This window comes from Belonocnema kinseyi, chromosome 6, assembly GCF_010883055.1.
Source record: "Belonocnema kinseyi isolate 2016_QV_RU_SX_M_011 chromosome 6, B_treatae_v1, whole genome shotgun sequence".
Classification (NCBI taxonomy): Eukaryota; Metazoa; Arthropoda; class Insecta; order Hymenoptera; family Cynipidae; genus Belonocnema; species Belonocnema kinseyi.
In genome coordinates, this window is record NC_046662.1 from 60,150,630 (window position 1) to 60,176,799 (window position 26,170).

Sequence of the window (26,170 nt, forward strand, 5' to 3'; positions counted from 1 at the left end):
CTGTAATCTCGAAAAAATGTACTCTAAAGGAAAAACATCAGTTTATTTCGACATTTTTAAAACTATATTTATTTCGCTATATGAGGTCCTGCATATTTAAAACAATTTCGAACATCGTGGCAGATTGAAAAGTATGTATTAATTGTAAAAAAATAATATAATTCTCAGTATTTTACATATAATTATTAAGGTACATATCAAGTTAAATAAAAAGGATAATAAATATTAACCCTGCGTACACATAACTTATGCAATGTATGCGCAATCGACACACAAAGGCGTGTGATGCGAACGGCACATGGGGCGATCGCACGATGAGCACGATGGGCACGTCTTTTTTGCACTGTTGCCAAGAGCACACTAAAGTGAAACGGGCGAAACTATGTACTGCGTTTTAAAGTAGAAATACTCGACTATACCCATATGGCGGAATTGGTTTCAATTCGAATTCGAAAAAACACTCTTAAACAATTTCTGAGGTGCTTTTACCCCATGTGCACAATAAGGGCTAGGATCAATTTTTTTATATTGATTTTTAAAATTGTAAAAAATGCTCTCTAGATCCGTTAAGATTCGAGCTCAGAAAATAAGAAAGTGCATCAGAATTGAGTGTATCAGACCATACATCTGAAAGACATGGTCTCGAATTCCAGCTTAGCTAGAGAGCATTTTTTTAACAATTTTAAAAATTACTATTTAAAAAATATTGATTCTAGACCAGTATACAAAAAAATAACATAAAAATTATTAATATTCATCATAATTTTTGGTTTATTATGGATTCGAATAGAGAAGAGATTCAATTAATTACAAAATAACACAATAGAATGAAGTATAATTGAAGCCTCGGCAGAGATGACATTGGCCAATTGCGTAAGCGATGATTCTTCATTATTTCATCGTCTGGAGCCTAATTTCATTCTGTTAAAAAAGACACAATTTTATTATTTTAAATATGAGTAAATGTTTAATTTTGAATCATTAATTTTGTACTTCAATCCTCTTCAGCCACTTTCATTGTGCCCACAAAAACTGCTCCATTTAAGTGCAACAAAGACTTTTCAGGATATTGCCATTAATTATTACTTTTTTCGCATTTTTTATAAATCTTCATGAGCAAATAAATTACAAAATTTTACATATTGTCAATTTATTTTCAATTTTTCAAGCAATTTTTTTTCCAGACAATATCGCGAATGGAGGGTATTTTAACAATACTATGGTATATTAATTGAACTTTGAAATTGAATTTTTCTACTTCAATTGTTTTCTTGCTGTTTGAATAATTTCTTAAATCCAACATTTTAACGGAAAAAGCTAGAAAAGCGTATTTTCGTTCTAGTTTTTTAAAATCAAGTATCAACATTTTAGCCTTAATATTACTTGTTTCAACGCAATAAATATTGTTTAAATAATTTGTATTTCTTTCATAAAATTTATTATCTTGTAATAACGTCAATTAATTGTATTATTATCTGAATGCAGTGACCTAATTTATGAATGTGAAGAGTGAATTATTTCATTTTAGTTGTATATTTATTTCTTAAACCATTTATGGTTTTTAAGTATAGCTTTTAACAGGAGAAAGCCTAAGAACCATTTGTTTATAAAATAATAATATTTTAAACAAATAAAAATTGATTCAACTCTTAGCAGTAGGTTAAAAAATATAAGAATTGGGAGAAAGTAATGGAACTTATTGAAAAAATAGCAAATGAATTTCTTTGCCTTTTTTCTGTCTAATGTTCGTTTTGGACAATTATCAATTGTTTAATCAAATAAAAATGAAACAAATATAAAAAAATTTATTCTCACACTCAATCATTAGGCCCAAGTATTAAAAAAATACAATTGATAAATTGTTTAAGCAAATGAAAATCGTTTGATAAATTTTAAGTATCTTCATTCTTTTGAACTAAAATTTCGACTTTTAAATTTCTTATTAGAAGTTCACCTTTTTTGGTTAAAGCTTTCATTATTTGGTTAAAAATTGTAAGACTTTGTTGGAAATTAAACTATGTTCTGCTTACTAGTTTTTTATTCGAGTTTGAATTTTTAGTTTAGGTCAAATTATCCCAAGCAGGCTACTATAAATTATTAGTCGTTTTTTTAGCCGTCAAATAAATTTGTAATCAGCTCTTACAGTCAAACAGTATTTTTCGAATTTTCGACGCAAACAAAATTTTAATGCGAAAGTTTTTGACCATAAAAATTTAATATTACAACATAATCAACCATTTTCTTGTGAACGATTACACGAATTTTGAAAACTCTTACGTTGAAATTTTTGTTTAGAAATTTAAATTCCAGAAATGTGTCTTCTCAATATAAAAACATTGAATTTGTTTAAAAAAATGAAATGTTTATAATGCTTAATGAAAAGTTAATATTAACCCCTGTCATTAGGCGCAGGAAGTTTCATATAAGTAATTAATTTGGGATGAAGAAAATTGTATGTAGAGCCCTAAAATACCCCTTAATTAAGAAAAAATTGGACACTCAAGACACAATTCTATACAATATTTATTTTAGATTGTATTTTAGTTTTTAAATTACCCGCTGGACGCGGAAGTGCATGTGCAAAAGATATTTGCGTACGAACACCACTGCATGTGCCTACAGAAAACCGATCCACCCCTTATGTTCATCGTATTCTGCTTTTTCAACTCCATCCTTAGTCTTCAATATATCACGATGTTTAGGTTTTTCTGAATAGACTGTAAAAAATAGTATTATTCTAGAGCTAATTTTCGGTATTAAGGGTTTTCGATAAGCGGCTTTGAAAATAGCCGACTTACTCTGAAATCGGTTCGAGTCCAAGTCCCCCCCTTTCACGGCACTAGAAAATATGTTTAAATAATTTTTATTTTATTTGAGATGAAATTGTATGATACTTAAATTTACTATAGTGGTCTCGCAATGGATATAATTTTGTTAATTGTAGATAAGAATAGTTTTGTCAGAAAATATCTCATAAATTCTAAGGAAGCAGACGAAAATGTATAAAGAGCTGGTCGACAGGAGAAGGGACGCTTGATAAAAATATTTTTTTACAAAATACCGAAACTTTGAACAAAATCGGAGGAAAGACCGAGTATTCTAAGACTTTATTTTGAGATTCGAAATTTAAATCGAAATTCATAATTTTGTCGCATTAAAACATCCACATCTTACTAAGAGAAACCACGGGAAGAATTTCAAAATAAAATAGCTTTATTCATAATTATTCATAATTTATAATATATATTTTCATAATAATAATAATTAATAATAATGATAAATAATTATTAGTGATTATTAATTTTTCAATAATAAATAACTAAAATGAATAATAGTAATAATTCGAATTCTTTTATGATATAAAAAAAATGTGTAGCTAAAAGATTCGAAACCCCGCAGCAGCGAAGTCGCAAGCAAACACGCTACCACCAGGCCAGCACCGCTAGGTGAGAGACGTGCCGTTTGACTGATACTAGTGAATCAGTGAAGGTAATCGCCATTTTTTAAATTAATAATAAACCCTTAGGCCTTCCCCTTGTGAGCTATTAATTACTTTTCTTATTTATTTGAGCACATTTTCCATGTAGAAATAATGATTGATCTGAAAGTACAAAAATAAACTTGCTTTTTCAAAAAGAAATGTGGAAATTACATGTGCATTTATAACTCGTATATAGAATGTGCACAAAGGTTTAGAATTTTGTACAAGTTTTTGATAGACTTCAGACGTCAGATTAAAATAAAGTTTTAGAATTTTAGCTCTTCCCTCCGATTTTGTCTGAAATGTAGGTGCTGGGAAATTTTTTTTTTTAAATCTTGGCTTCTACTATCGACCATCTGTTCCTACATTTTCGTCTACTTCTTAGGAATTTATGAGATACTTTCAGACGAAACCTTTTCATATCAACAATTTACAAAATTGTATCGATTGCGAGACCATTTCAGTACACGTAAGTATAAAATAATGTTATCTCAATAAAAATTAAAATTATATATACATATTTTTCCTTCTCGGAAAAATTAGGGGTTTGGACTTGGACCAATTTCAGAGCAAGTCGGCTCGTTTATCCAACACTCTTAAACTAAGATTCAGGATAAGTAGACTCAAATGGTACTAGAGTGAGACCACTGATTGGAACTTCAAATTCATTTGATTTAGATTGAAAATATCAGCATTAAGTTATGCTATTCAAAATCAGAAATACTATACAAATGATACCGTAAAAAAGATAACTCTATTTTTATGACTTTTTTTCGACCATAAAAAAAAATGTTCATAGTTATAGCATTTTCAAAATCCAAAAAGCAAACGAAAATGAGCATTTTGCCAAATTGCGCACAATACAAAATAAGTATAGAGCAGAAAAACGTTGCTTTTTGAAAGCCCTACAATATTATCATAGCAAGTTTTTGAATTTAAAAATAGTCGAAAATTCCAATTTTGATCGCACAAAAATAATGAAAAATCATCAATTCCATTTTGCGTTCAAATTGCGCAAGATCCAAAAAAATATGAATGGACTAAAATTTTGCACTTGGAAAAAATCTGCAAATTTGTTACGAACAACTTTTTTTGATACAACACGTAGTTTTTTTAATTCGTAAATAATAAAATTGAATATGAAGAAATGAAATTTTTGGACAAACGACGCAAGTTATGAAAGGAAAAAAATAGACAAAAGTTCTCTTCCAAAAAAGAGCTACAGACTTCGCATGATAATTTTTTAAGAGCGCGCAGTTTTTGTTCATATCATAAAAAAAAACATTAAAAATAACAAACTAGATTTTTTGGAAAACAATACAGGGTACGAAAAAAATTAATAGATGAAAAATGTTCACCCAAAAAGCATCTTCAAATTTATTATTAATAATTTCAAGATAGGACGAATAGATTTTCTTTTAATCGTAAAAATAAGGTAAAAAATTTAAAATTTCATTTTTGCAAAAACGAAGCACGAGACGAAAAAATGAAAATACAGAAACTGTTTAGCCAAAAAAGATCTAAAAATTCTTTTTCAAACTCTTGTTTCAAAAATATATTAAATTAAAAAATGGACTTCTTGTAAAAACCACACAAGCTAAAATAACATTTTATTTAACAAAATTTTTAGCCTGAATTATATCTAAAAATTTTTTTCAGACCGCTTTACGCTAGGATGCGTATTTTTGTTTTAAACCTTAAAAAATATAACTTTGAAAGTAAACAAATTCACTTAAAAAAAGAACATAAGTTGCAATAAAATGTTTGATAACAATTTTTTTTAAAGAATGCACCCGCTTTTAATTTAAAAAAACTAGTTCATTCTAAATTGTAATACCACAACATTTCTTCAAATGATAGGGAAGACCCCCTTATAGTATATAATGATCCTACAGTAGATAATCCTTGATTATAAGCACAAATATAAGTAAAATAATAAAGTAAAATTTAAATAAATCAACTTATCGTATATTGAACCTTAATAACAGCAAAATAATTATTTAACATTCATCAGTATTTTTATTTGATGATTATCTCCGAAATTAAAAATTAGCCCAAAGACGTATTTTCTGTTAAAATTTTTTTTTTAACTAAAAAATACGAATTTTCAACAAGAAATTAATTTTCTATACAATGGTTCAATTTTGGGCCAAAGACATACAAACTTTAAAAAAAACTGTTAAACATTTAAAAAACTAGATACATTTTCCACTGAAAATATGAATCTTCAACCAAAAAATGATTAATTAACAAAGTTGCATAATCAAAATTTTCAAACGAAATAGTTGAATCCTCTACCAAAGAAGATTAATTTGGTACCAAACAGTTACAATTTAATACAAGAAAAATAACGAATCAACTAAAATATATGAATTTTTAAATCCAAAATACAAATATTTAAAAAAATATATGAATTTTCGTCCAAAAAAGATTTTAGTACTTTTCAACACTAAAATATGAATTTCAAACAAAAGATAAAGTTTCTAGGAAATACTTAAATTTCCAAGAAAACAGCTGAATCTTCGACCAAAAAGGATAATTTTTCAACAAAATTGTTAAATTTTCAACCAGACAATTACATTTTTTAAAAGAAAGATGCAATTTTGTACTAAAATAGATGAATTTTTTAAATAAAAACACAAATTCGTCAAAAAAATAGTTGAATTTTTATTTTAAAAATATTTGAGTCTAAGTTTTCAAAATCAGAATATGAGTTTTAAATGAAAAGTAAGTTTTTCTATTAAGATACATTCATTTTTAATGCAAAAAGACGAATTTTCAACCAAGCAGTTAAATTTTCAATAAAAAAGGATGACTTTTTAACAAAATTGTTGAATAATTAAACAAGCAGTTCAGTTTTGTCCAAGAAAGATAGAATTTTTACTAAAATAGATAAATTTTCAAATTAAAAAGACACCCGTGTAGAAATCCTAATGGGGTATTGTGCATTTTGTGCAAGTAAGTGCCGTTCTTGTTATTCTCATTGACAAAATATGTCCGCTAATATTGTACACACAGAAAAAAGAACCTTATATTTGACTGAATACCAAGTTAAATCTACCGATCTTCCAAGTACATTCGCTATTCCGTACAGTTCCTGGATGTTGCGATTACGAATTAATTATCTTCACGGCGTAGACTACAGTTAAGACAGCACTATGAATTGTTAAAAAGTATTGTTAAAAAATATATGATAAATAAGCGCAAGGTTATTTCTTATAAATATTTTCGGATATACTTATAATTAATCGGTATTTTTAAGTTATAATGCTTACAATACAATTAAAATTTCGCACGCAATGGGTGGGATTCGAACGCATAAACTAAGCACGTAAGTCAATAGTCTTAACCACTACACTATTACAAGAGTTGCGATCTGTAAAATAATTTTAAAATGCATTTGTAACTGAGGGTGGCAACCTCAGAAACAACTTCTGAATACGCGACCATGTCATCGCGGCACACATCAAAAGTTCTAGCATTTATCTCATATCTATATGTCAGCTGGAACAGTCACGGAACAAAAATACGTCTTGCTCCAATAAACTCTCAAGTGTACGCGATTTGTGAATAAGTTGTGCCACCCAAAATTGTATTATTTTTATAAAACCCCTTCCTTGAAAAGTGGGAATATAGAGTAATGTGACGATTGTCACAGAAATGTCAAAAAGGAATGTTTTTTAGGTGATCCAACCCAGTGGGAACAAAATTTGGCGACATCGTTACGACATCTTTACAACAACTTTACGACATCCTGTGTCCATGTCGTTTCGGTATCTTTATGATATCGTAAAGACATCGTCAGATCATACGACTTTTTTACGATATCGTAAAGACACCTTAACGATATGGACATAGGATGTCATAAAGTTGTCGCGAAGATGTCGCTACGATGTCGTATAGACATCGTCAAATTGTTTGTCCACTGGGAACCCATACATTGCCGATTGCGTCGTGAATTCATCCGGTTCTCGACGCGGATAGGTTGCGTTGCGACTTTAGGGACAAGCTAAGTTAACTGACACTAATACGTTACTACGTTAATCTCGGTTCAGTGGATTTTACATGTCGTACAGTATGTAATACGAGGGAAAAGAGGTTTATTTTACTGAAGGATGACCGTTCAATAAACCCAGTGGGCACAAAATTTGGCGACGTCTTTACGAAATCTTTGGACATCTTTACGACATCCGATGTCCATATCGTTTCAGTGTCTTTGCGATATCGTAAAGACATCGTCGAATCATACGACTTATTTACGATATCGTAAAGACACCTTAACGACATCGACATAGGATGTCGTAAAGTTGTCGTAAAGATGTCGCAACTATGTCGTAAAGACGTCGCCAAACTTTGTGCCCACTGGGGACCTTAATTTCATTGTGCCATTTACGAAATACTAAGTGATTTTGACATTTTGACCCACTTATTAAGAGCAGTTTATACTGATACGGCTACAAGAAACCCTTTACAATTCTTGATAAGTAAATCACTCAAAAGAACTTACGAATACTGTTTAATATAATAAAAACGTATAAAAAAAGAATTTTCGTGAAAAAATTTTCAAGCGTCTTCACCCACTTTTAAAAACTAGTTCTCTTTTCTATTTATGAAAATAATTGAATAAAATCCTTTTAGATAATTCACACAAATAATATACAATTCATATGATTAAATTTAAAAAAATATAAACATCATCATTTTTTCACCTGTGGCTCGCGTGTGACACAATGACTTAACCTGTAAACGTCATTCACAACGTTCTTTTTTTTGCATGTCAGATTTTTCAATTTTTTTTTCGTATTAATAAAATTTTTGTTTGATCATCCAAATTATTTAGGCTCTAAAGCCATCCTCTCCAGGGCCACAATAGAGGGCTTATTATGGAAGTCATCTCAATTAAAAGGGTTGTAAGTAAAAGGTGAGCTGTTGGGGCCCCCAACAAAGCCTTGATATTATTAGGGACTATTAGGGAAATTTCTATACGGGAAAATTTTAAAAAGAATAGTAGAATTTTCATTCAAAAAATATTTTAGTTTTACTTTTCGAAATCAAAACATGAGCTGTAAATGAGAAGTAGATTTTCTACAAAATAATTGAATTTTCAATGAAAAAAGATGATTTTTCATACAATTAATAAGGTTTTTATCTAAAAAGATAATCTTCAGGGCGAAACTGTAAAAAGATATGTAAATATAAATACGAGGCATTTAAATTAATGGTAATAATATTATATCAGGGTTGCCACAAAACTTTATTTTTTAAAATTCCCTCATTTTTCCCAAACCAATCTTTCATTTGCCCTGACTATTAACACTTATAGCCCAGAATATTATATATTGTAACATTTTTAACCTAGAATTTTGTATAAATAAAAGAAAACAGGTCAAAATTAAAATTGAAAATTTTGTTCTTCATTTTGTTTGGCAGTTTTTAAAAATGATAGAAATTCTATGATTTTGCCAGATATATTTTCTCAATCTCTGACTTTTCCCTTACCAATGAAATCCCCTTACTTCAAAAAATTATTGTTGGCTAGGGCAATTTTTCACTCTCAAGGTTTGTTTGGCGCGTGGCGCTAAATTCATGATAAATTTCTATACAATTAGTGCGAGTTATTTGTTTAATTTTCGTTTTCGCAAAAATTACGTTCATGACTTAAAGACCCCCCGCTTCACTGTCGTAACTGAATGCTCCACTTCCCCTCCAATTAAGAAGATAGAAACCTATAATTTGAATTTTCAATTGTAAAAAACTCTAGGAAAAACTCTATAATTAAAAATAATTTCTAGATAGTATTCTCTAATAATTATTGTTTTATATTGTATTTTAGTTTTTGCTTTACTTAGTTTAGTTGAAAATGAAGTGTAAACTAGCCCGTTCCAGACTATTGCCTTAAGCTTCCCTCTACGAAACACCTCATCACCATTATTAAGAACTACTGGCTTCAGTGACTTTGGCTTTAACAACGATTCTTCAATTGATTCTGTAAGGAAAATATAGTTTACAATTATTTTTAAAATTAAAAAAGTTGAACATATTACCACTAATATTGCACTCGTACTTAATTCCAAATCCACTCCACCCGACTCTCGGTTTTGTCACTCGCAGTTTAGTAATATTTATAATTGCCGGTCCATACATTTTCTCTGTGCGCGGGGCGAGAAACCGTTTCTACTTTTGCCTGAGTAACACCAGCAGTGTATCTGAAAGGCGCAGTGCGCAGGTACTCACATTCGGAGTATGCACAATATTATGTATTCCATATGGAAACGATTCAGGCGGCCCAGACTATACACAGTTTAAAACTCCGGATTTAGCAACAAGGCTACTTGCAGAAAACCCCAGAGACTGTCACTTAACCGAGAGTCGAGTGTAACAAAATGCCTCGGACTCACGCTACTATTGAAACTTCTTTATACATTATATATACCACCAATAATTAACAGGATTTAAACATTTCTATAAACTTCCAAAATACTTTAAAGTATTTCTATAAACTTCAAATTTGCTTATCGGATTTATTTCATAAGATTTTGACAAATTTTAAATATTACAAATGTCTTTAAAAAAAGGAGATTGGCTAAACTAGAGTTTTTTTCTTCAACAACAAAATAAACAATATTTTTATCCTAACTTTTCAGATGCACCTTTTTTGTCAGACCTGCGAATTGACTAAAGAACAACCTCAGTCAATGCAATTACTATCTAGCAATAGTTTTCAGTAAGTTAGAGTGAGAAAAAATGGTTTATAATGTTTTAAACAAATTAATGAACAAAAGCCATTTTTTGTGACTCGCAATGATAAGTTGTTTAAAATTCGCAGTTTTTATATAGAATATGAGAGGAATGTATCCTAATTATTATTATTTAAAAAAATATGCTGCTTGGAAGCATTATTTAAACAATTTTTACAAACAAATACCCAGTTTTCGCATGACACAGTGAATAGGCTCCATTTTCTTTGCAGAATCAAACAAAAATATCTTTCCAATAACTTCTTGCTGTCATTTTCTTCAAAATATTAAAAATAACTGGTAATTCTTTAAACAATATTTATGAACAAATTCACATTTTACACATTATTCCACAAATAGAGCCATTTTTTTCGGAACCCACTAAAAATGTTTTCTTAGTTACTCCTGGGTGTATGTAATTTTGTTAAAATTGATAAAAAATAATAATCAACTAAAAATGTATTTCCAATTACTCTTTGCTATGATACTTTGCTGCCTAATAAGAAAAGTTAGTTATTTAAACAATTTTCATAAACAAATGTACATTATAGTCACTTGACTTGCATGTTGGTGGCGGCAGTAAGAAAGTGTGCAGTGACAGGCGGTGAGAAGTTTGTACGGAGTTTGTGTGGAAGGTGTGAGTGTAGTGTAAGGGTGGAAGTCTAGGAGGTGAGTACGATTGTGATGGGTACATTGCGAAGAGAAAAATTAATTTACATTGTAGTGAGGGGGGGGGGGTTCTGGCTAAATAGGGAAAGTGAGGTTAGTTTTGCAAGGGAGCAGGGTAGTTTTGTGTTCAGGAGTTTGGGCCCTCATGGTGGACAACGTTGGTTCTCGTAGTACTGGGGGATGTTAGGGGTGAGAAAAGGGTGCCTTAAGGAAATGTGAGGGGTGATATAGGGCAAAGAAACGGAAATTTTAGGGCGGTAAGCGATATAAGCAGTGCTGGTAGTGAATTAGACGGAGAGAAAATTTCCAAAAGGACACTGCGGCCAGCTGTGCGTGGCCAGGTGTCGAGTGACGCGTCATGGAGGAGGAAGAGTCGAAGCGAAGGAAGTAATCAGGCAAGGGATAAAGCATTCAGTGCAAGTGAGGGGGAGGATCACTTGAAGAGGAAAAGGGAAAGCAAAGAATGTCCGGAGAAAAGCGCGCTAGAGACTCCCTTTAAAAAAAGCGTACGAACATGTAGTTCGCCCCCCCCCCCCCCAAATGGAGGGGCAGACGGAGAAGGAAGCTATCGGGATGCTGATAGGCGAGATCAGAGGGTTAAGGGAGGACGTGAGGGAGGCTATGAATCAGATGGAAAGTATAAGGGAGGACCTAAGGATAAAAGATGAGAGATGGGAAAAGGAAGTAAAAGAGCTTAGGGAAGAAACCAGAAAGATTGTAGCGGGAGTTAACATCGGTAAGAAAGGAAAAAGAGAATAAAATATAGGAGATGGAAGAAGATATTAGGGTGTGGAAGGAAAGGATGGAAAAATCGCTAGACAAGGTGGAGGGCAGGTCGAGATCGGAAGCAGTTGACAGGGGGAGGGCGAGAAGCAAGGTATTTGGGAGAAGGTAGAGATTATGATAGAAGAGAAAGTGGGAGAGCGTAGGAATGAAAAGGAGGAGAGAACGGATAGGGAAAGAATAATGGCAATAGAGTCGAGGATGAAGAGAAGAGAGAAGGCAGATAGGAGAAATAATACATTAATAAGAGGATTGATGCTAAAGAGCGGGGAAGAAAGGGAGGGGGTGGAAGCGCTGCTACAGAGCATAGAGTAGTTTGAAGGCATGAAAGGGATGTGCAGAGAATGCTAAATGATAGGGCTAGGAAGGAGAGGAGCGAAGGAAGAGCGGCGAAGTTAGGGTGTCGGAAAATAAAAATAGAAGAGAAAATGTGGGTATAGGACGAGGAGAAGGAGGTGTTGAAGGAAGTGCAGGAGAACTTGTTTCGGGGAAGTAGGGGGAGTTGGAGTAAGACCGGGTGAAGGAGTGTTTAAGGCGCTGTACTAGTACGTAGCAGGGTTGAAAAAGAAAGATAAGAATTTCCGGAGGTATATGCAGGAATGTGATATGATTATACTGGTAAAGATTTGGGTAGAGAGAAAGGATTGGGGTAGAGTAGAGCGAAAGTTACCAAGAGGGTATAGTTGGAGGCTACAGGAGGCGATCAAAGTAAAGAGGAAAGGAAGGGCTACTGGGAGAATTATAATAGGGATTAGGGATGCATTAGAGAAAGAAGTTCATGGAGAGGGGAAGGGCGTGCAAATGAGGGCTGTAAAGTTAGAAGGGGTAATGTATAAGTTTGTGACTGAGTACAATAAGGATGGAATGGTAAGGATTAAATAAAAGATGAACAAATTACTAGGAGAGAGAAGTCAGGGTGTAGTGGTAATGGGGGGGGGGGGGTAATGCGAGAATTGGGCGGGAAGGGGGCCTGTATTGGGAAGGGGAGAGACTGGATGGAGGATAGAGGGTGAACGGTGGCAAGTGGTATGGTAAAATGCGACCATCAGCCATTAAGTTTGTGGATACAGGGGAAGGCTGGTGAAAGAAGGTGGAGAAGAAGGGTCGTTAAGGAAGAGGGTGTAATGGACGAGAGAGGCGATAGAGAAGTATAAGGAGCAGTTGGGCAACGTAAGTGAAAGGTTGTGTGCAATAGAAGTTATTTAGAAAGAAGAAGAAAGGAATGGTGACGCCGTGACGGGATAGAGAATGTGAAATGATGAAGAGAAAGATAAAAGCGGTGTTAAGACAGAAGCGGACGTGTGGATGATAATTAATAGGTTTAGGAAACTTAAGGTATGAATAAGTGAGAAGATAGAGAGCGGCGAATGGAAGAAATTTTTTAAGGACTCATTTCAGGTCAGATACACGGAAGAGAGATACGTGAATTAGGAGAACGAGGGAGGTGAAAGGAGAGGAGCTGAATGACGGGGAGATAGAGAAGCAGATAAGGAAGCTGCAAAAATCTAAGGCAGCAGGAATGGAGGGGGTAGAGAACGAAGCGTGGCTGTTTGGCACCCAAGAGGTAGGCAGAGGCTGAAGGGGGTAGGGAAGAAAGTATGTAGGGGGAGGGATTCCCATGAGCGTGTAGGGAAGAGTTGATCGTACCACTGTATAACGAAGGGGCAGGAAAGGCAGGAAAATTATAGAGGAATTACGCTAATGAATACTGCGTACAAAATATACGCGATGGTGTTAGCAGATAGGCTGCGCAAAGGTGTTGAGGGGAAAGGATTATTGCCGGAGACGCAGGCTGACTTAAGGAACACTTTTAACTATATTTACGTCTTGCAGCACGTGGTGGATAGAGAACTAACCAAAAAAGGTTCTAAAGTGTCCGCGTTTTTTGTAGACCTAAATGGCGCGTTCCCTTCGGTGGATAGGGGGAGATTGTGTGAGGCGATGAAAGAGAGGGGAGTCAAGAGGTGCCTGTTTGGATGGATATGGGGTTGAGGCAAGGGCACCCGCTTAGCCCAACGTTTTTTGCAATTTTGATCGCGGATATGGAAAGTAAGCTGGCGGTCAGAGTGGTAGGAGGAGTTAGGGTAGGAGGAGTCAGGATATGGTCACTCGCATATGCTGATGACATAGTACTGCTAGTAAAGAGCGAAGAGGGTTTAAAGGAGATGATGAAGAGGTCGAGACGATACTTGGACAAAAAAAGATTAGAGTTAAATGCGGACAAGTCGAAAAGGGAGGGAAAAGCGGTACAGGAAGTGAAAGAGTTTGTGTATCTGTCCTTTCTGTTTCGAAGGAATGGGGGAGTGGATGTTCATATAAAAGAGAGGGTGAGAAGGGCAAATGTAGTGATGAGCCAGGTGTGAGGGCTCGGGAAGAGGTTGTTCGCAGATGATTTTTTGAGGAGAATGAAATTGTTTGATTCGCTAGTGATGAGTGTCTTATTTTACGGAGTAGAGGTGTGGGGATGTAAGGTAAGTGATAAGATAAATAGGATATAGGAGAGGTATGAAAAGTGGACACTAAGGTTGGCAAGGAATACGCTGAACTTTATTGTCAGGAGGGAGACAGGAAGAACGAGTTTAGGGATTATAACGGGAGTCTAGCGTGTAAATATAAGGAAAAATTTTTGGAAGAGGAGTAAGTAAGCTGGTTAGGGAGTGTTGGTGGGAGAAGGAGAACAGACGTAGTGGTGCAAAGATGCAGGTGGGAAGGGACAGGCATTTTGGAACGAATGAATTGCAGATGGATAAAATGAGAAGGATGCACAAAGATGGAAGGAAGGTATGTGAGTTGGTTCAAAAGAATGACATGGAGAAAGAGAAGGCAGGAGAGGAGAGAATAAGAGAGTCAAGGTTTAACGGGAACTATGTGTTGATTATGCCAAGGGAGAGAGTGCAATATTTGTGTGAGAAAGGAGAGCAAGGAAGTCATCAGGAATTTATAGCGAGAATGAGGTACGGTTGCATGGAGAATTATAATAGGTTCTGGCTTTCTAGAGAGAAAAGAATGTATGAATTGTGCGGGAAAGGGGATGCAAAAGTTGACAACTGGTTGAAAGAATGTGAACAGATGAGAAAGAGTGGGATAAGCATGGAGGTATTGTCGCATGAAAAGGGGAGGGGGCAAAAGAGCAGTAGCATGGGTGAAGGGGGTGTTGGTTAAGATGGAGGAAAAGAGAGGGAAGGAGGAAGAGGAATGGAGAAGGAAAGATTGTAAATAGGAGAGGAAGTATATATTGTGACATACGAAAACTGCATTTGTTTATATAAATTGTTTAAATAATTCTGCCAACCAGCAGATATTTTTAAATAATCATAATTAGACATACATTCCTCGCATATTCTTTATAAAAACTGTGAATTTCAAACAACTAATTATTTTGCGAATCACGAAGAATGGCTTTTGTTCATTAATTTGTTTAAAATATTATAAACCATTTTTTTCCTTACCTTAACCTACTGAAAACTATTGTTAGATACTAATTACACTGACTAAGGCTTTTCCTTAGTCAATTCTTACATCTTAAAAAAAAGGTACATCTGAAAAGTTAGGATAAAAATATTGTTTTTTTTTATTATATAAAAAATTTCAGTTTAGCCAAATCAAAATTCTCCTATGGACTCGATATACCCGAAAAGCTTACAGTCATCTAAAAAAAGTCCAAATCCATTGAGAATTGTGTTGTTGACAAAATGTAGTCCACAAAGAGTGCTTCTGGCATTTTTTGAACTTTTAATTTTAATTGTGAAAATTGTATGCCGAAAATATTCATTTTCGACAAGAAAGTTAATTTTCAACCAAATAATTAAATATTGTACTGTTTTCAAGCGATAAAGACGAATTTTCAACAAAAAAGTTTTTTTTACAAAAAGTTGATTTTTTACCAGGTTTGGACTTTCTACCTACCAAAATATTTAAATTTTTAACAAAATACATAAATTCTCAAGAAAATGCTTGAATTTTTTACCGAAAGAATTAATTTTTAATGTAAAAGTTCATTTTCACTAAAATAGTTGAATTTTCTAGCAAACTATTTGAATTTTCCAATCCCGAATTAACTAGCTAAAATTTGTGTTTAGAAAAAAGAAATTAAAAAATTCATAAGCATTACATTAAATTCTTTGAAAATAATTATTTGCGATTTTTTAATTCTTGTCACACAGAAATAATATATAAACAAATAAAGTGTCAAAATTGGCTATTTTAGAGTTTTAAATTTTTATCTAAAGAAAAGGAAATAAACTCACTATCCGTTGAAATTACTAAATATTCTCTTATAGAATAGAAATAATTCTAATAATATTTATCTTATAAAATAAATTCTTAATAGTGTTTTTTACAAAAAAATTACGTGTTTTACGTTACTTGCTAAGATTTTTCATAAGTCATAATCTATAACGAAAAATTAGCATAAGTTAACACTTACTGTTTTTATAAACATTCTGATGAACTCTCAATAAACGATTCTTTCTCATAACTAAATTCGTTTTTTTTTAATTGCCCTTTCCTCGTAGAACTTTTTTTTCACTCATTATTAGAATTATATTTCTTACGACTATTAATCAACGACATTCGATTTATGACTTATGAACCTCTCTTAATAGGAGATAGTATACTATAATTACATGAATTACATTTTTGTTCTGTTTTGTTTTTGTAAAAAAAGACAATTTTAAAATCCTTTTAAACCTTCTTTCTTAACATTAAAATATAAAAAAATTATTTTTAAATAATTGAAAAAGACAATTAGGCAAAGCCTCTAGTCATCTACGCTCAATTTTCTTATATCTATTTAGGATTGTATTTTAGTGTTTAAGTTACCAGGTGCGATGCGTTTGTACTTATTCTTTGACTTGCGACCTCGTAACCATCCAGGCAATGGATTTGATTCTGTAAGAAGAAATATAGTGACTTTTTATCAAAAAATAAATATTACGGTTTCCTAGAAAATATCATAAGGTTTGAAAAGTGGAATTAACATCTGGAAAATAGTATTCCTTTTTCTAAAAAAATAAAATCCCTCAAAAATTGCATACAATCAGATGAAATATTGCACTTTCTTATAAAGGCCAAAGGTTGAACTCTAAATAGCTTTGTCGAAATAAAAAAGAAAATAGCCGTGCTGAAAATTGTAGGTGTCTTAAGTCAGATTTAATTTTCTTATTGCACACTCGGGTATTTTTGTAACATTTTTCACTAAGTTGTTGTATAATAACTAGGGTAGACTAGGATATGGTGAGGGCCTTTGAATTAAATGTCCTATACATTATTATTGGAATGTGATTTAAATTTTTATATTTTTTTAAGTTTTTTATATAGTTAAACGTTAATTTGAATGAGCTAATCTAGCACTAGTCAGTCTATGGGATAAAAAATCTTTGTTTTCAATATACATTTTTAATTTTCGCTTCCTCATAGAGGAATCTTTGTAATGGCGACATTTTTTATGTTCATTTAATCAAACGTTCCTCAATTTCACAATGTCTACTACAATGGTTTGAGCGATTTTGCGGATGTGTGTGTATGTAAATATGGGGATATGTGTGTGAATATGTGGATGTGTAGATGCATAGATATGTGGATGTGTGGATGTCAGACTTCTTTGCGAACGCGATGACTTGAAAACGATTGCAGAAAAAGTGATGAAATTCGAGGAACTTATTTTCACTACTAATATCTTAAAACTGATCAAATCATTTTAAAAAAGATTAATTGACTTTTTTTAGCACTTTATAATATTTTGAAAATCAGTTTTTATGGTAAAAGTTTTTTTCATTTCTAATTCAAAGTTGATGCAAGAAGAGAAAAGATTCCTCGGTTCGAGAAAAATCGATGGTCCTATAATATTAATATAGTTTATCAAAGAATAAAGACCGATAATATTGCTACACTTGATTGTAGATAAGAAAGCTATGGGAATGCATAATATATTCGAAAATACGGATTCATATACTAAAACGTTTTTCTTTAACATCATTTAAAATTGATGCAAGCATAAAAAAGTTTTCTCGGTGCGAGACGAATCGATTGACCTATAATGCTAATACATTTTATTAAAGAGTAAGGAAGTTATGGTCATTTATATTATATTAAAAATCGACTTTTAGAGTCAAAACATTTTATTCCCATTATTTAAAATTCATGCGAGAATAGAAAAGATTTTTTGATTGGATACAAATCAATTGACCTATAATATTGATACATTTTTTCATAGTAATGTTTTTTTATAGTAAAATTTTTTCATTTAGCGTAATTTAAAGTTGATGCAAGAATAAAAAATATTCCTCGGTTCGAGAGGAATCGATTGACCTACAATGTTAATACATTTTATTGAATACTATAGAAACTCTGTACCATCACCAGACTACTTACTATAGATCAGTATAGATGTCACCCCGCCATGTGTGGAAATAGAAATCATATATACTGATCGATAGTAAATACTCTGATGATAATACAGAGTTCCTATGAAATTACTTGTATCACCTAGCTTGAGATAACGTATATTTCTGAAAAAAGATTTTCATTCGACCTCTCTAATAGCTTGAATGGGAAAGCACCCAATCCGCTATCGAAAGTTTCGTGGTTCGATTCCCAGTGGAGCGATTGTTAGAGGATCTTTTTTTAGAAAAATATAAATTTAAATTTATTGGATATCATATTAACAATCGATTTTTATAGTAAAAATTTTCTTATTTTAATCATTTAAATTTGATGTGAGAATAGCGAAAATATGTTGATTCGAGGTGAATTAATTGATCTTTAATATTAATATATTTGAATTAATTACAGAGTAAGAAAGTTATGGTCATTTATATAATATTAAAAATTGATTATTATATTAAAAATTATCTCATTCTCATAATTTAAAATCAATACGAGAATAGAAAAGATGTGTTGGTTCGAGACGAATTGATTGACCTACAATATTAATAAACTTCATTGTAGAGCAAGGAAGTTATTTTCATTCATAATATTTGAGGCATCTATTTTGAACAGAAATCTTTTTTAATGTACATAATTCAAAGTTGATAGATGAATAGAAAAGATCTTTTGATCAAAAATGTTCAAATCAAATAATTCTGAAAAATTTAAAGAAAACATAAAGCTGGAAAAGGGATAGGGTATAACGAAACTTCCTCCTTCCGATTTCCAGCTCAAAAAACTACCATATCAAATATAAAATTAGATTTGTCTGATTTGTTTTTGTATTTTAAAAATTGTTTGTATTATTTAGTAATTTAGAATTTTTTGTAGATATATATTTTTAAATCGTTAAAAATAGAAACCCTAGTTTTTCTAATATGTAAAAAATCCCTGATGCTGTCTCTATGAGTAAGAATATACATTTGCTAACGCAAGGCAAAGTGCTTATGAAATAAGCACCATATAATTATGAAAACAAACTAAGTGGAAACTCGACTCGAGGTCGAATTCATAGCTAGATTATACTTTTAATCAGCATGGATATTTTATGAAATGTGGAAAAAAGGATTTGGCTTCAAAAGCTAGAAAAGCCTTTTGCAGGATTTCATATTTCATTTTTATCTTTTTAATAACCCTAGCTCTTTTTAGAAATCTCCGAAAACAATATTTGAATTAGCGTTGCAAAAATGTTTAATCCTGATGGGTTAACCAGCACCCGATTACTACTCAAAAAGACCGTCTTGATTAGAGGATCTAGAACATTCCATAACTAGACGCAAGTCTGCCCCGATAATTTGCTACCTGGGTGAAACTCATATTATCAGTGAACATTGTTATCACTAAAATGCATGAAAAGAATAGAATATAGTCATTCTGAAGAGTATAATGTAACGAAGATAAATTAATCAGAAAATTTTCAACGATAAGCAAATATTTTCTTATCAATGAAAATAAAGATAGCGGCAAAACCCAGACATCATATCTCGCTTTCGGAAATACCTACAGGGCCGTTCTAAATATTTAATGTTTGCCAACGACTTTTCCATCTGTTTCCACCAAAACTGTTTTTTTTATCACTACTCTTTATGATGCGTGTTTTAAAATAAAAATTATATTTCGGTACTAGTTTCCCAACCAAAAAAAGCAATTTATAGAAAAAAGTAATATGAAAATGAACAAACAGGCACGTTATTTATACAACAACTCTCGAAAGAGGGTACTAAAACTACATAGTAGTTTAAGGGAGAGAAAAGGTGGAATCAAATCGTGACCTTCAACTTGACCTTGAACTTGACCTTCAAAGTTATTCCAAGGTCAAATTAGATGTAACCTTTGGATTTCTCTTTGAAAGTTACTCCAAGAATGACCTTGACCTAAGAAAATACAGAGCATTCCGTTTAACCCAATCCGGGCCTTGCTTAATTTTGAATGACCTTCAGCAAACCTGCAAAGTCACACTTTACCTATAACCTAAGTATATAGTTAAATGTTAAATTTCCCACTCTTTCAATTACCGATGTCCAAAATAGGGATTTCCATTTAAAAACACAAAGTTGACCTTCAAATAACCTTAAGTCTCTAATTTAAGGTCAAATTGAAGGTCACCGATAGATTTCCCGTTGATAGTTATTTTGAGAATGAACTTGAGCTAAGGAAATACAGAGCCGCCCCGTTACCCAAGCCGAGCCTATTTCAAGTTTGAATGCCATTCAGCTGACCTGCAAAGTCTCACCTGACCTATGACATGAGCAAATACTTAAACGTAAAATTTTCCGCTTTTTTAATTGTCTCTGTCAAAAATAAGGGTTCCTATTTAAAAACAACACAAATTTGACCTTGAAATGACCTTGTAGGTCAAGTTGAAGGTCACTATTCGATTTCTAGCCAAAAGTTACTTCAATAATGGCCTTGTCCCATTTAAATAATATTGTACCTGGACAGTTATTTAGGTATTCCCACACTTTTTAGACATAATGATCTGTCATTTCCGTATGAAATGAATTTTTACTAATGAAATGTAGAATTTTAGCTTTGCGTCGTAGGAATGAAAAAAGCTGAAATCACACATGTCTTTTAAAAATTTAATTTTTCGAAAAATTGTCTTGTTAGGATTTCGAACTCATAATATTAAATTTACATACATGGCTGGCCAAAGAAGGTCACTACCACTTGATAAGGCACCGCTCGCGAGTATGGGGCTAATTAGTTTTGTGTTCGATAACTCACACAATTTCGAAGTCCAAACATGAAAAGTGAGTTTCCAAACGCGACCAAACGAACTAACTTAACGGAAAGCGGGTTCGGTAGGTCTAAAGTAGGTTCCAATTGGAATTATGCAGGGCTTATATAGGTCTAATATATCGACACTAAAGGCCTTAATTATTAGAAGAAAAATAAAAATATGTGAAAAAAGTCTTTTAAACATTTTTTTAAAGAAATGAGCAAAACAATTAAAATCATGAAATTAATTGTTTTGGGAATTTTTTCTCTAAAAAGGAACAAGAATTTAAAAGTTCGTCTGGAACCTTTGATAAAAAAATATATTTATATTTTAAACAAATAAGAAAATATTTTTATTAGAAAAAATGAATTTTTGAACATTTTTTAAGAATTATTAATTTTAGGTGAAATAAGGTGAGCTAATACTAAAAATGTCGAAAAAGAACCCATAAGTAAAACATTCGGGTTTACGAGGTTTTGGCGCTCATGATTATTTTTTGTGGCTTCTTTTAGTACAAATTGTTTGTTATACATGAACTATTACTGTTAACTGATAACTGGATTCTTAAATAAACTGTTTAAACAAGCTCTAATTTTTTATAGCCATTTTCTCTTAGAACATAGTTAGAAAATCGCATTGTTTTTATTTTTCAATTAAATTTAAAACAAAAAGTAAAATTGACGAAAAAATTAAATTTCAAACCAAAATTCCAAGTACAGTTCTAATCCGAAAAATCTTAATTTGTTGTGGGGGGAGTAGATATACATGCGATATTTTAATATATGACTGATTCAATGTTATAATATATTCTACTTACCCACAGATTGAAGAAATATAAAAAAAATGAAGGGCAGTGTAAAAATAAAAAGCCTCATTCTGCTTGCGACAGAGGTTTTGTTTGAACACATGTTTTTTAACTCAAAACAAGTTAAGCTTTTCACTTCTATAAATGTACGCTAGCCATTATCTTATTATTGATAAAAATGATTATCTAAATTTAAGCGATGGCGATGAGTTGAGCAAAAAAAATTGTTAATTAATGGAGAATTTCTTGCTACACAATAAGTTAACTTTGTTTACTTTCCTTGAAAGCGTTATCTGTGTATAAATTGACAATCCATTCATTAAGCTTTTTGAATATAGAAATGTGAAGTTTTTGCAATCACTTTTGAAAAAATACGGTCATTATGAATCTATGACAAAAAGTTCTAAAATATAAACTATGCATTTGTTTTAAAAAACTTGTCTCATTACAACATTTTAAAAATTTTTCTAACTAACAATTTCAAACATTGCCCATAAGTATACTTCGATTTAAGTAAATGATTGTTTTATTTTGTCAAGAACTATTTTGTTCAGGCTCGAAAGCTGTACATTCGGGATGACTTAAAAATCCAAATAATAAAATTACCAAATTGGAGAATTCATAAATAATGGAATTTATAACAGTTTATAATATTACAGAATTTGAAAATTTCCAGCAAAAGTTGCCAAATCATAAAATATTCGAACTAGAAATTTTGGAATTTGAACAATTGAATTTTTTTATAAATATTATTCATTTATTGATAATACAATTATTAAAAAATATATTTAAAGAAAACTTAATATAAATGTTTAAAGTTTCTAAAATTATTTTTTGAATTTAATATAACATTAACTGAAAAAAATATATTTCTGGTTAAAAATTGTTTTTAATTATTGTTACTTGAAATTCAAACAGTAATTTTAAAAACTAAAATATAGAAATATTTTTTAAATAAAAATATGAGATTATTATATTTTAAATGGATAAATGATAAATATATAATTTTTTCTAATTGTTTGATTTCGAGAATTTTCAATTTCGGATATTTTATAATTTGGCAATTTTCTGTCGGGCATTTTGTTATTCTGAAATTTTCCAATTCGGTTATTATAAACTGCCAAGCATTTTATTATTCGGAATTTTTTAATTCGGGAATTTTATTATTTAGGAATTTTATAATTGGAACTTTGTATTATTCGAGAATTTTAAAATCCGGAAATTTACCGATGTCATTATATTATAAACTGTCTGGAATTTGAATATTCAAAATTATTTTAATTCGTGAGCTTGATTATTTTTGAGAATTTTATAGTTCGGGCATTTTATTATTTCTGAATTTTCCAATCCGGTGATATTATAAGCTGTCGAGAATTCCATTATTTGGGATTTTTGTAATTTGGGAATTTCCTTTTTTGAGAGTTTTATAATTCAAGAATTTTCCAATTTCGAAATTTTATTCTTAGGGAATTTTCTGATTTGGAAACTTTACTATTCAGGAATTTTTCAGCATCGGGAATTTTATTTTTCGGGATTTTTCAGTCGTTGAAAACATTCAATACATGAAGATTTGAACGTAAAAGTGAATATCGGAGAAAATTTTTTGTCACGCAGTAAAAGCAATTTAACAAATGACATTCAAGAATTTTTATTAGGAGATTCACAAAAAAGAATCTGACTCATAAAAATTCACAAAATTTCATTTTGGATTATAATTATTTGATAATTTTAATATAGTCCGCATTTTTTACTTTTTTGACATTTTCTATTTTTCGGATTATGATGACTTTGAATCTAAATATTTTGTTCTTTGAAATTTTTTTAACATTCCTATGAAAACACCAGGAATGATTTATTATTTGACTACTCAATTGTCCTACAAAAGCCTGTCCGCTTTTGTAATTCCTAGACCAGCTGGCCCACGTAGTTTTTTAGGGGACAGGGCGAGAGACGGTTGCGACTGCCGCCTCGGAAGATCCGCAGTGCGCGAGTACTCAGTGGAGTATATTGCGCAATATTTTGCATTCCAATTCGAAAAAGCTCATGTGGCCCTCACTATTCACGTTTAGAGGGTACCGATTTAGTAAGAAGACCAGTGCGAAGCAGCCCGCGAAACTGTTATTATGTGGGACATGAAGTGTATAAGTATTATCAAATGAGAAAAAAACTACTTATGCTCTTAAAACTTGCATGTAAAAAAAGCTCGGCATGAAGTTACCTGTGAGAAAAAATATAATTAATAAAAAAATTAATTTTTAAAATTTCGACCAAATTAGTTGAAATATTTTTTGCATCAATTAAAATAACTGTCAAAAATATTAATAATAAAAAAAATAATTGTAGCAATTCAATCCCGGTTATCTATTTACTCAGGTCAGATAAGGTCCTTAAATAGATTACGTAAAAACTTTTTGTTGCGGAAAGATGGGGTGGGGCGAAATCAACGAATTTTCTATTTTCTCTTACAAAATGTTAACGATTGATAGAAAATTCAACTGATTGGTCCAAAGTCGAGCTACTTTGTTCAAAATTGATCTTTTAAGTTAAAGATTCGTTTCAGATGGAAATGAATTTGTTTGATCGAAAATTCAACTATTTTCTGGAAAATTCGTTTTCATTTCCTTCAACATTTATTTTCTCCAAATGAAGATTTAACGATTCCATTTTAAATTTATTATTGAACTCTTTTTGGTAAATAATTTAAGTGTTTTTATGAAAACTCGCTCTTGTTGTATAAAATTAATTTTTTCATTTAGAAATGTAACTTTTTTATGTTAATAATAATATTTGCATCTTGAAAATTCAACTTTTTTTTAAAGATTTCCTCATTTTATTGAAGTTTCTACTTTTTTGATAAAAATATAACTGCTTTGTTAAAATTATTTTTTTGTTGAAATATAAGCTATTAAATTTTTTGTTAAGAATTCATCTTTTTGTTCAAAATTCAACTGTTTTGGTTAAAAGTCCAACTGTCTTGATTAAAAAAGTAAAAATGCTCATTTTTACTTTTTGGGGAAACCTCACCAAATAAGCCATTATCCTAAAAGAAATTCAAACTTTGGTTTTTTTATCATTCTAATGTCCCTGACTTTGTTATATTTGTGGCCTGATGTATTTTTAAAGCAAAGTAAAGATCTAATTGTTAAATGCGCTTATTTTCCTAGAAGTAATTAAACAATTACAATAGAAAACCTTTTTTCTCACTGCCAATCATAGTGTTAAAGTTTTAATTACTTTTTTAATTTCCCTGAGTTTCATATCAAACGCTAACACGACAGTTTTAAATTAATTTTATAAATTCAAAGTTTTACACACACATTTATATTGTTTATTAATAGAAGATTATTGTATATGCTTTAAGATGCAAAAAGTTAATTACACTTTAAGTGTCTTCATTCATCCACAATTATCATTTCAATTATTTTTTTCTTTAAACTTGTTTTATTTTAAACTAAAACAAACAATAGTTTCAATTCATCTATGGAATAATTCTGAAAGCAGATAGCATTAATACTTCGCCAAAAAGATATATTTTAAATGACTTAAATTAAATATAGGTAATTTCTATATTTTTTACAGATTAAAATATAAATTGAAGTTTTACATGAGGGTCTACTTCTTAAACTTGGTAATTACACAGGCCCACAAAAAAAAGTTGTCTGCAGGAGACAAGTGATTAGGCTGCCCATTATGGATTTTTGAGCCGCTGAATCCGAATATGGTCTAAGAATTTGTCCTACACGTCTCATTTATCCCCCAGATGCAAAAAGTAGGGAAACGCCTAGGAATTTTCTAGTCACACAGGCCATACGAAAAATTTTTCTGCACGAGACAAGTAACTAGGCTACTCTTATGGATTTTGAGCCGCTGAATCCGAATATGGCCTCAGAATTTGTCCTACACTTCGCAGTTTTCCCCTAGATGCAAAAAGTAGGGCAAACCTTAATAATTTTCAATTTACACAGGGCATACAAAACATTTGTTCATCAACAAACGTTCATCGGCCCAAAATCCATAAGGGTAGCCTAGTCAATTGTCTCGTGCAGACAACTTTTTTTTGTGGGCCGGTGTTATTATTGTTACGCTTATTGTAATTCATATCAATCAAGAAGGGCCTTATGTTATTTTCAAATACTTTTTCTACATTTTTTCGAATATCAGAATGTACATGGCCATATCTTACGCACTCTTTAAGGCCATGTGATGAGTGGGTCACGTGACCAGATTCCTACCTTACCACCACCTTTTTATTTCCCAACTTATTATCACACCAAACGCTACTTCTCGTTGACAATTTGGGATACTAAACAAAAATCGCTAAGAATGGTGGATCTGGTCCTAAATTTGTATAATTATGAAAAAAGTTTTTTGTTGTAAATAATTCTAATTTGCCTTTTTCATAATTATTCAAATTTAGAACCAGACCCACCTTTTTTAGTGCTTCTTAATTACGAGGGTAGTTCAATAAGTCCTTAGAATGAAGTATAAAAACAATTTTTTTGGGTAAATTTTTTTTTATTTTTCAACATAATCTCCTTGGAGCTCTA

At 31.4% G+C, this 26,170-nt stretch overlaps 1 protein-coding gene across 1 annotated transcript; it reads right to left on the reverse strand.

Moving 5' to 3' along the window:
* Positions 1 to 853: 853 nt before the first annotated feature.
* LOC117174415 lies at positions 854 to 21,731 on the reverse strand. Its single transcript, XM_033363525.1, has 5 exons — positions 21,636 to 21,731; positions 16,492 to 16,560; positions 9,327 to 9,467; positions 2,557 to 2,717; positions 854 to 921 (listed from the first exon to the last, which is right to left on the reverse strand). Exons 1-4 carry the CDS (start codon positions 21,724 to 21,726, stop codon positions 2,617 to 2,619), a joined length of 402 nt encoding a protein of 133 aa, XP_033219416.1. The 5' UTR covers positions 21,727 to 21,731; the 3' UTR covers positions 854 to 921; positions 2,557 to 2,616.
* Positions 21,732 to 26,170: the final 4,439 nt, after the last annotated feature.

Bases quoted from the DNA above. Each gene is read 5' to 3' on its own strand.
- LOC117174415 (XM_033363525.1), bottom strand. From the start codon at position 21,726: ATGTGTTCAAACAAAACCTCTGTCGCAAGCAGAATGAGGCTTTTTATT. The intron at 16,561-21,635 runs GTAAGTAGAATA...TTCTTCTTACAG, and splicing joins TATATTTCTTCAATCTGTGG to AATCAAATCCATTGCCTGGA. The intron at 9,468-16,491 runs GTAACTTAAACA...TTTTCCTTACAG, and splicing joins GTACAAACGCATCGCACCTG to AATCAATTGAAGAATCGTTG.